Source organism: Pagrus pagrus (assembly GCF_965226575.1).
Source record: "Pagrus pagrus genome assembly, chromosome: 11".
NCBI classification, from domain to species: domain Eukaryota; kingdom Metazoa; phylum Chordata; class Actinopteri; order Spariformes; family Sparidae; genus Pagrus; species Pagrus pagrus.
Window position 1 is genome coordinate 12,477,038 of NC_140195.1, and position 12,211 is coordinate 12,489,248.

Genomic DNA, 12,211 nt, shown 5'->3' on the forward strand with positions numbered 1-12,211 from the left:
GCACGGGGGGCACACGTGCTGAGGTGAAGTGATGTGAGAAGCAAGTGGCAACCATGACAGCTGACTGTGATTGGCTGACTACCACCTCAATACTTCTCATGAAGGGACGGGTTCACAGTTTTTTCATAGTCAGTCTTAAAACAATAATCAGGTGGACACGGGAACAATGAAGCAGGTTTTGCCTCCTCTTCACCCAGCCGCAAAAAGATCCTTTCCTAATAAGGTGTCAGTGTAAGTGTTGGAGAACAAAATCCACAGGCCTTGATCTGTGAAAAACCACATTCCAAAGTTTATCTAAAGCTCATATGAGGCTTCAGAAGGCTAAATAAGACAAATAATGTGGACATCTGGCTTAAGGTTGCTGAATACAAAAATCCCTCTCTGTTTTACTATCCCTTCACCAAAGCTGAACAAAACACACACTGTCTGGGGAAACACGGGGAGGGAATTTCATTCTAGACATTAACTTTGGCAGATATCTGCTTGAGCTGGCTAAGTCAGACTGCTGAAGCCTTGGAGTAGCTTTAGATAAGCACCCACAAAGAGAGGACTCTGGATTTTGTCCCCCATCAGTTACATGGAAAGGGATCTATTAACCCTAACCCTAACTCTTCTCCTGCCTCCCCTCAGACTACACTTATTGACAAAATGTATTGAGTTTCTATTTCAAGAGCAAATTAAGAGTTTTTTTTCCAGTCATCGAAGTTGGCTTTTATATGAGTTACAATGAGCTTTGGCTGAAATTTAGACTGCATTTGTACACAGAACAAACCTATTTGAGGTATTTCTGGAATGGCTTCACTGCTCAGCTGTGGTGGTTTTTGCTCGGTCTAGTTTTGCTGATTATGGACAACAAAGCTTTTACTGTGTAAAGTTTTAAATAACCTTGAAATTTTCCAAGTTTGCTGATTTTTTCATTTGAATTTCACTGGAATTGTCGACATGTATGCAGTGTTTCCGGAGATTAAGCCCGCTTCTTGTTGTTTGTGAAGTATCTTGCCAATTTTCGATGGATTGCCAGGAACGGCTGGATTTGTAGTTGTGTGTTAAGGTGTTAGTAATCTTATGGCAGATACGTGTGCATGCTTTCACGCTACATTGTAGGCTTTGTTGTAGCTGATGTGTGCCTTCTCAAAAAAATTGACCATACGTCTTGGTAGACAGAGATAACACATTGGGACTATAAGAACTGTCATTTGCCAGCACAGGCAGTTATCTTCTCTTTTTCAGGCACACACATCGAACAAAGCTATTTATCTGGTATGGAATCACATTTTGTCAATATAATCAAACAAAACATATTAAATGTCAAACAGAAATAAGAATTCAGGAGAGAATACAAAATACTGAAAAAAAGAGAAATGTCATTCAAAAAGTTAAACTTAAATGTAAAATAAATTATTTGTGTAATGATGTAAACTATTGGTAAATAACTTTTTTGATACTATGTCCTTTTTTTTTTACAGTGACCTTTTAACCTCATGTTCAGCTTCATGGCTGGTCCTGCCTAGATAATTAACCAACATGCCACTCATGAGCTAATGTGGATGGACCCCTGAAAAAAACCCACCCAGCAAAAGGTTTTATGTCAGAACTGCTAACAAAAAGTCAGGCGTCGAAATGATGGACGCTCATTCAAATAGCAAAACACACTTGAGTGGGACTTGAAGAAGTTTTGTTTGATTCTATTGACACAAATCTGATCCCATAGTTTAGCTGCTTTGCGGTTCAATGTTGTAAATAAATAAGTTCATACTCGTTCTTCTTGCTCTATTGTAACTACTAGAACAATTAAAGGGAAAGGACACATAAAAGCAGTGACACACTCATGAATGGAATCCTGAATTATATTTATTTATCATTCCATTTTACCCCAGAACATATGAAATGTCCCAGGATAGATGTATTTAACACTTTTCATACAATCCTCAATATTTTTAAACAAAAACAAAAGCAAAAGATGTAAACATTTTTCACAATGCATCTGTAACTTCACGGACAACAATTATAATACATTTTAATTATCATAATGTTTTAATAATATTTTTAAATCTCTATAGATAGATAGACAGACAGACTTGTTTCCATATATTAACATACATATATTTGTACAACACATCACATTCAGCCTTGCTTGTGTCTTAGAATCTGAGGGGCTTCAAAACCTCTGACCTGTGTGTCTATTTGTATTTACAATACCAGCGTGATACAGTGCAGTTGAAAATTGCAAATCTCCTGAGGATAGGGTGTTTGCTTTTTAGAGGACAAAAGGGGAATAGGGATTCATACAAAGAGTTTGCGCTCCAGCTGCAGTCAGAAGATTCAGATTCTATTTACATCCTCCTGATCGCATTTAACTTTATTTACAGCGGATTAGCACAGACATATAGAGAGGAGTACTTATGGGATTTATCACATCATTCAGACCCAGTATAGGCTTGGAGAGTTCAGTAAGTGCATTATAAACCATTATATATACTGCATATGGAATTTCTGCTGATTCAGTCTCATGTCTCAAATGGGATTAACAAAGTCTTTGTCGTTTTTCCAGACTGCTACTGCTGCTGCTGCTCGACAGGTAAGAATCAGAGAGTGAGGAGAGTCGAGACAAGCACGTCGAACAAAAGTGTTGACATGATGAATTACACTGTACTGGTGAGAGCAGAGGATTTCTTGACGCAAGGGCAAAAGATAATTGCATTCAGCTCGAGCCATTTCATGCACACTTCCGACATATCAGCACTTTACAGTAATTTCTCCGTAATTAAGCCCGCTTGCAGTAAACTGCTCATCCAAGCGACTTTAATCACATCAAACACGTCCGCTATTTGGATTTGTTGTTATTAAATACTGAACATCTCCAACTCACCAGAGCAACAAATACATTCCATGATTAATTGGGAGGTAGAAACTGTCACCTTCATAGAAACTGCATATACAATAACATGATAATAAATTTAATTTCCCACTTGGATTATTGTGTGTCCATTGAACCCAAGTACACCACGGTGGGAAATGGAGCTTGAACAACAGCGGTCAGCTGTAATGGCCATTATATTGTGGCTACGCAATATTAGTGATCTTTCTCTAAGGATATAACTTCAGCTCAGTCTCACCTAGCTATTACAGGAGCTGAAAAAAAAATGGATTCCAGCTGCAAACCCGGAGGCTATTTTGCACTAAAAGCCTCATAATGGGAAACATTTATGGAAACACTTTGAAAGCCACCAGTCAGAAGCTGAAATAGCGAAACCCCCATTTCAAGACACTGCAAGCGGTTTCTTCATCTCTTATTTACACATTTAGGCTGATATTCATGAGAATATGTGAATTGAATTTGGCATCTGTACATCCACATATTATATACATACATGCAAACCAATGTCTACATGAAATCCCTGACATCTGATAAATATATGCACATTGTTTGAATGAGTAAAGCCAGTGGAGATGACCCAGGTGGGAATGACAAATGATTCAGAATACACACCCAGGTACTTGCAGTATTTGTTCCTTGAGTAGAACACGATAGAAAAAAGAGACATCAGAATTAGATTTTCACAGTTATGTTCAGTTATGTGTCCTGGTTTTTATACGTCCATCCAAGAGTATGGGCCGAACAACGCCCGTCCAGCACAGGACTGGAAGCCAAGTCTTTGATATGTATGTTCCTTTAATGGTAACCTGCATATTGGTACAAAAATAGGAGTGTCTGAACATTTTGGCTTGGACAGTGAGCGTAAAGGTGACTGTAACCTTTGGTTCCAGCATGATGCAGCATGACTGATTCAGAAAATTCCTCTTGTAGTTCAACGACCCTTCAGCTTTTATACCATTTTTCTCCAAAATCGTATACAGCCGACATGAAACACATCAGAGCAGTTTGTACAATCGCGTAGTTTTTTCCCAAGAAAACAATTTTACCATAAACAGTTAGTGGGCTAATAAGTGTATCCCATGTGTTCACCTTGGAGGTTGAAGAACAAAAAAGAGTGATGAGCTGCTACCCTGTACATCCATGCAGTTTATAATAGTTACATTGTTGGTCAACAGATATTGTCTCAAACTTTCCGATAAAGAAAATCGAGTGTATACATCAGTGAAAAGGCCTGCTTGTCTTGTTTTTACAGCAGTAAGGCTTTGACATGTTCCTTAATCTCACCTCACAGTTAGCCTCAGGTTTTGGATTTGCATTTGAACATCACAGCTCTCAGTTAATGTTATCAGGTTCACAGCATGTGACATGTTTGCTTTGATTGGACAACCAATGCTCCATTATTTTTTTTTTTTTTTACAAACCTTGATCTACTATAATCATCCTATTTATGTTTAAGAATGAGCGTGGAAAGTCTGGAATGAGTATGCTCCAGACTAGGGTTCAGTTTTGGAAGGAGATATTAATTGATCAGCATTTGAAATGGGATGTATTGATGGTGGTTTGATCACCATAACCCCAGTGTTTTCCTGAACCTTAAAGGGTAACTCCACAAGTTTTACACATAAAAGTGTGTTTCCAGGTACTACATATCTGAAAAGAGTAGTATAAAGCAGTTTGTGGCTCCAGGTGAAGCTGCATGTAATCAGATATATTGCCTCTACTGATATCACTTAGTGTCATTATGGGTAATGTGAGCACCAGGTTTTGAAAAGCAAGTTGACTGGTCTGCATTGCACTCCTATAACACTGTTGGACTCATTATGGACAATTAAAAAAACAAAGGTCAACATCTATACAGCAGTACCAGAGAAATTGCAATTTAATCAGATTACATGCAACTTCCACAAGAGTCACAAAAGGCTTTACACTCCTTTTTTGTCACATATACAGCAGTACTCCCCAAGACCTGTAAACACACTTTAACGCTTAAAATGGGTGGAGTTGCCCTTTAATCATACAGGAGTTGCCAGATATTGTAGAAAGTAGAATTATAAAGGCCTGATAAGAAAGAAAAAAAATGAAAGAAATTGTTTAATATTGACGTGCTTGTCGGACAATAGGGTTGTGAAATACGATCTAGCGAAGCTGCTTTAAGAAGTAGATCCATACAACTCAGGAAAGTTATCAAACAGTAGAAATTAACCACTCAGGTTACCAGGAATGTGTAATTGCACATATGTGATTGGCTAATACTGCTGCTATACTGTACTGATGCTAATGTGTTGCTGCATTATGACAGAAATTGTGCCTTGTTCATTGCCAGATGATACTGTGTGTTTTTCTTGCTAGAGGCCTCACTGAATGTGGGTGGCTGAGTTTTTTTTATTATGCAGTGCTAATATCAGCTCAAACATAACAAGCTTTCATCTAACAGAGCTGTAAGCCCTCAGCTAACAAGGGTCTTACCAGAGGGCTGAGTGTTGTTTGAAAAGTGCAAGTGGGCTTTTAGTTGGGATGGCACTGGTGTTTAATATCAATTTCTTCAAGAAGCACTCGCTAACACTGTCAGAGCAGTATTTATGAAGCGCAGCGTGCAGCAGAATACAACACATGTGCTGACATGGTTGTTTTGCATGACTTAAAGCAAATTATTTCATGACAAAGTGAACCGCTTCTGAAGTCAGGTATTCTGCGAAAAACTGCACAGAACCGCAATCTTCACTCTCACCATGGTAAAGAAAGGAATCATGACATGGCATGAAACTCACACAGGTCAACCAGAACACGGCGCTCGAGCAGATCTAATTAATCTCGTCCATGGCAGGTCTTTTTGTACTTTCATTTGATGACCTATGCTGCCAGGGGAAAACGTATAAAACTGCTCGTTCGACAAACACTGTGGTTAAGCTTAACTATGCTCACTGGGCGTTTTTTATCGAAATAATGTTGGCAGGTGCTGAGGCGAAGCCTTGTGTCTCTCATGTTACAAATCCTTTTATTAAACAACAGGCCATCTTTTTACAAGAGGCAAGAAGAGCCCTAAAGGAAGGTGGCCTATATCCATGCATAGACATAAAGTAATTTTCTCCTACTTTTGTTTTAATGGCTTGAGGAACATGTTTTATACCCCCATTTTAGTGTTCAATTTTTCGTTCTTGTTTGTGCATCAGACTCAAAAGAATTTGCTGACACGCTGTTAGCTTCTCTCAGGAGCTGCACACTTCTGCCCATGAAAGCACACGCTCACACAGGCACATTAGAAAAATAAAGCACATACAGTATAAATAAACCTCATATTTCTTTTTCTCTCACCTTTGTACGCACACACAAACAGGCCTCACTACAGGTAATCCGACCAGTTTAAAGGATCGTTCCAGTTTATTACATTTTGGGTCATATTTTCATCATTCCTGTCAGTAATGATAACATACTGACCAAGTTAACTGATGAAATCTGTGAACGTGATAACATTGATAAGGCGTAGTCTGCCACAGAATGGAAGTTTGACTTTATACCAACAAAGTCCCTGGTTTGTTAAACTTAACTGGAAGAGAGAATTGATGGAATTGATCTCTATTCTTTGTACAGCCATCACATTTCACGTACACACTTCCTGGCGACTTTGACCAACCTTATTTGCTGTAATTGTGTGCTCAAACAGTTTCTGCAATCAAGGGTAATTATCAGCATTATGGGTGAACTGTCAGTTTTACAAAGCGGGTTCGATAATCACGCTGAGTTGTTGTTTACAACATCTGACAGCTCCTTTCTCACCGTGTCTGACTTTGTAGCAGTACTCTGTCACGCTGTTATCTCAGCAATTAATTTGATGCACACATTTTTAGCAGAACTGGTGGAAATCTAAACCAAAACTATGAAAATATGTCCCAAATTGCAAGAAACGCATTCTTTAACTTTCCACTGCTCTGGTGCTCTTTCTTAAAATAACTTAGCTCCCTGACTGCACCTGATCAGCCTCCTGGAAATAAAATATGCCTCTTCTTCTCATCATCCTTGTCCAGCATGTGTACAAGAGCCAGCTCTCTGTTCCATAAAACATGACCTTTCATTAACATCATATAATTACTCTCTTCAGTCCATTATACGTTCCAAAGGAACATGTGTTTTGTACAAATGAAAATTTGCAGCTTATTTCAAATGAAGGTCCTATTTCTGTCAAGAGGTCTCCACACAGAGTATATCAAGAGAGAACAGAGCTTAATGAGGGTTATAGATTTGATTATCCAAAGTCCTGCCCCCTAATTATTCTGCTTTTAAAATTCAGTCATGCATCCTGTCCCGGGCACAGCTGGGTAGACAAAATTGACATTGGCAGCTCCTCTTTGCAGAGAAATCAATACAGCACCCCGTGGGTGAATGTTAGGATGTCCATGTTCATTTTTACACATGTAACAATGGGCTCACTAAGCCAGATCTTTGCCCCTCAGTGCTATGCTCTTCACTTCCTCGTAGGTCTAGTTAATCTAGACAAATGTAGAGGCTGGACCACTGCAGTTAAATGAATTAAGGCTTTGGAACCTTAATGTATCCTCAGAAAAGAGGAGACAGAACAATTTTCCGAGTAAATAACTACAGCAACCCTTTGGTCCTGCAGTTTTAGGCATGCAATCATAAACACCTATCAAATGAAATGCATCGTCAAATACAGTACTTGTAATAAATACATTAAAGGTAGTTTAAGAAGTAGAAAGTTTTAATATCTGCCTCGAAATGCAGCTTGTATTGATTTGCATGTTGCATGTTGTCTGTTTGGCTCATTTATCCTCCCGTATTGGCTTCCGACTTTGTGGTCCTTGGATGTTTTTTGTTTTTGTTTTGTTTTGGCAGTATCACATATTTGAGGCATGAGAAAAGTTCTTAGTTTTTTGAACTTTGACCTTAAGTTTTTTCCTTCATTCGATTCATTGTCTTTTCTTTTTTCATTCCATTTTCCCTTTTCCCAGACTTGCAATTAGTGTCTTTCAACCTTCATTTTTGCCATCTATTTTTCTTCTTTTTTCACCTTCTCACTGTCCAGCTGTGTGTTTGTTTCTCTAGAGGAAGTCACTCTGCAACTCATTGGACAGCTGGCTGACTGCCACCTCACTATGTTGCGATCCTTTAAGTATCCTGGCAGTCTGTTGGGGGCTGTAGTCTTCTTTGTTACCAGTGACTGTTTCAGGGCAAGGACAGTGTCTGCAGGTCCCGTGGTTCTCCGGCAGCCCATTGGACAACCTTGTGGAGTCGCACTCCTCTTTGTGATGGGATTGCATGCAAGTTACTTTCTGTGTGGAGCTGTGCTGACAGAGACATCCGCAGAGTGTCCTTCTGCACTTGGCCACATCACGACACAGGAACTTGCGGAAGTTGGGCTTGAACACCAGATAGACAATAGGGTTGTAAAGGGTGGAGGACTTGGCAAAGATAGCTGCCCAGGCAAAAGCCATTGGTGGTACAGTCGCTGGGTTACCAAATGCCGCCCACATGGACACGATGGCATATGGACTCCATGCTGTCAGGAAACCGATGCAAACTGCCACAGACAGCTGAAAAGTGACACAAACACACACAGAATACATGTGTCATGTGAACATGTACAGTATTTACTCAAGCTCATATAGCACAGCCCTGATATCAGAACAGTTGGGATGCCGTGTAAAACATTAATACAACAGTTAAATCATTTGCAAGCTAAATATGTTAATGGGCAATGGTTTTATGATTTGTTCCTGAGCCCATATAGTCTCATCCTTTATACAATCGTGTGTTTTACCAAGTGACGAACAGTTAAGATCATAAAGTGAAAAATGAAATATATTGTCTTTGTACTGTTTTTAATTAAAGATATACTGTATGCGGGAATTCTGCATCAAAAAGTCATAAAACGACTTGACCTTTGTCATATATTTTGTTGAGTTGTGTACTAACATTAACCCAAATGTTACGATCAATGTTCAAACCCAGAGGAAGCGACAAGTTTACTCAGGGTGTCTTTCATGTCGTCGCCCATTGCTACTTCTGGGATAGGGACATCAACGAACGAGACTAAGCTTGACATAAATAAAGCTTTAAAACATTACCTCGCTTTAAATCTTTACACCAATTCAGCGCTCAGAGACTCTGGTTCTCTCTCTCCTTTACCCGTCTCCTCTCTGTAACGCTACGTTCATGGAATAAAGAACATTTTCAGCTACAGCCAGCAGTCAACCTTACAGTGGGTAAACACCCGACACCAATGGCTGTCATATCTGCATATCGATGCTGCAGTCAGATTGATAAACAGGAGTGAGGATAAATCCCTGAAAATTTTAATCCCAAAAGTGAATAGAGCCGTCCTCCCATCTGTTTCTGGATTAGAGCAGAACCCAAGTCTCCAGAAGCTCTGGCTCTGCACCTGACTCTCTAGCCAGCTCTCAGCGGCTCTTCCCCCAGCTCTGCCCGACCCTCCGCACAGAGAAGAGGTTACATATTGTACATTCAAGTATATGTCAAAAAGGGATAAACAATTTTTCAGTCTGTTTCATATACAGTATATTTTGCACAGCATCCCATCTTTTTTGGAACCGGGATTGTATCTTACAAAGTGAACTCGTGCATTTACCTTAACGATAAGTGCATGTGCATTGGTGATCTTGTTCTGCGGGGACATGTGCTGCTGCACAGCCTGACGGGAGCCCCGGACAGTCATCAGGATGAATGTGTAGGACAGGAAGATGACAGTGCAGGGCACAATGTAGCAGAAGAAGAAGAGGCAGACGATGTAGCTCATAGCTGCAGAGTCCTGGCTGGGAGCGTGCCAATTGATGCAGCACGCTGTACCGTAAGGCTCTGCCCCGTACTCTCCCCAACCCGTCAGGGGACCGACAGCAAAGACTCCGGCGTAGCACCAGACCCCAGCGACCAGCAGGCTGGCGTGGCAGTAGGAGAATTTGTTACCTGAGGAAGAGGGTAGAGACAGAGGCAGAGGAGGGAGAGTTGGGGGAATGATTACTGACAGATGAGGACATAGAGGAAGGATACAAGAGCATAGCAACAATATGCTACTGAAGCATATTAAGTGTGGTTACCTGATGCTGATGAGAGGCAATGAGTGAGGAGGAGAAAGAGGACAACAGATGAAGGAGGGAGTGGGATGAAATCGACCAATAAGTGACAAACTGCTTGATAGAACATAGATAGGTAAGCTTGACTAGAAAAATGAATCACTCTACCACAGGTCATATGGATAAAAGGGTGAATTAGTTTGATCTGGGGCATGTTCACATAGGAGATCACATGGCCCACAGGAATGCCAACCAGTCAGTTTGGCACATGTCTGTTCTCTCTGTTGTCATCTGCCAACGTTCCTTCTTACAAGAAGCCATTCTTACTGTTAATGTAATGTTTGTGCAGTCTAATTTATGTGATGCATCAGATTATACTGCATTAACAGTGTGACGCAGTTCTGTTCGTAGCAGCGTGATTGGTGGTGGAGCGCTTGCTTGTCATGATACTCATGTGCCAGATTGTGAATAAGGGGATCCATGGGAAACACAGAAATAGCCCTTACCACAAACTGTCGACTGTAATTGATTTAGACAAGAGCTGCTTCAGTGTGGAATCAGTGAGGAGGAGAACACAGTGAGTCTTGATACCACACAGCCTCTTCAGCTGGATGTCAGCCCCTCTTACAGTTCAAGCTGAGGGTGGGGGTTGGTGATTAAGCCCCGTGGCACTCGCTGAACTGTGTGGCGCTGGGGAAAGGGGCTGGTTAGCCATTACAGATGGCTTTTATCTGATGCGAAGCGTCCCCTCACCAATTTAATTCTCCAGTTAGCCGGTTGGCACGAGAAGGATTCAGCCTAGGCTCTTTTTTCATCGAGAGCTGATTGCATTTTCTAACAGAAGCCATCCAACATAGTAGCTGCTCTTACATGTTAAGTAGGTATGCACCAAACTTTTTTTATACCTCAACTCGAGGTATGTGATTATACTGACTGATAGCAGCTCTCCCCTTTGTTTATCCATCACTGTCATCCTGAGTCAGGGTTTCAATTAGATTTTTTTTAATGTAGCTGATATTGGATTTTATTTATTTTTTTAAATGTCATTTACAAAGAAACTATTTACTCAGGTTGGTCAAATCAAGATTTTCAGCAAATCAAACCCCATTTTTGAAACAATTTGGTGGGTATTTTTTTCTACAATAGCCAGTTTTAGGTATCTACAATCAGTTAATACCTTTCTTTTTAGTAGTTGTCATTGTTAGTAGGGAAGTACAAGGTTCCTGCACTGGTTTCAAGTTACCTTTGCACACAAGAGATGAATAAAAATGTATGTAATCCAGCATCATTTTATGTAATTGATAATTTAGACAGAAAATTGCTGTCTTTACACTTATCAGAGCTGTATTTAAGGAAAATGTTGGTATTTTTAAACCTGGGTAGGTAAACCTTTATATCAGTCCAATAGATCACCTCACCTGGCAGCTGCAACACTGGCTATGATGGCTGCAATGTAATCCTTTAGAGCAACTTTGATTGTCAAAGTACATCCACTAAAAGCTAAAATTAGCCAGTAATAAAATCAAACTGCTGGCTACAATCTACTGGACCATTTCCAACACTTTTTGCACATATTGGTTATTTACACACCAGAATTTATCTCATCGCGCTTATTTATTTTTTCATTTATTTTTTACAGTGCACATGGTCTTGGCTGTATTAAGTGATACGTTCGGATCGTATCATGCAGCGAGGAAACCAGTCAGTGAGTTGGTATTAAATGGAAATGCTGACACCATGTTCACTATACAAACCATGTCATACACTGCCGACATATACAGTGAGGGATGTCGGCTTTGACTGGGATTGAGAGCTCATTCGTGCCTAATAGGCATCAACTTTCACTGCCAATACCACTTAACATCAGGGCAAATATACCACATTGATTCTTTTGTCATCTAACTTTAAGTCGATCAATTCCACAGCTCCCCCCTTCATTCTCTGCTATTCACACTCCCTCTTTTTCTTATAATGACCTTAGTCCTCTTACTCAGGACGTGTCTTTACAATCCATGCTCAGCCTTTTGTTTGACGCACTTCGATCCAGCGCTCACAAGTTGATCAGCAGTCATCGGTGGCAGTAGATTACGCCAGAAAGGAAGCATCAGATCCATATACTGATATAAGGTCACCAAGCGCGGGCTAATTTGTCTGTCAGCAGCAATAACCACATGAGGTAAGGTATTCGAGCTGTGACAAAAAACCAATAAAAGAGAGAAGAGAAGAAGAAGCCTTCCTGATCATTCTCCCCCAACTCCCCAATGCTCCATCTCAAGTGCTTCCTATGTCA

At 40.3% G+C, this 12,211-nt stretch overlaps 1 protein-coding gene across 1 annotated transcript in view; it reads right to left on the reverse strand.

Annotated features, from left to right (window-relative positions):
- Positions 1 to 1,829: 1,829 nt before the first annotated feature.
- opn7b (opsin 7, group member b) overlaps positions 1,830 to 12,211 on the reverse strand; it is a 65,316-nt gene continuing 54,934 nt past the window's right edge. The window contains exons 5-6 of the mRNA XM_084366883.1: positions 9,480 to 9,814; positions 1,830 to 8,424 (exon numbers count right to left, since the gene is read on the reverse strand). Of these exons, the coding sequence (XP_084223009.1) occupies positions 7,933 to 8,424; positions 9,480 to 9,814 (827 nt within the window). The 3' untranslated portion in view covers positions 1,830 to 7,932. The remainder of the gene's footprint in view (positions 8,425 to 9,479; positions 9,815 to 12,211) is intronic.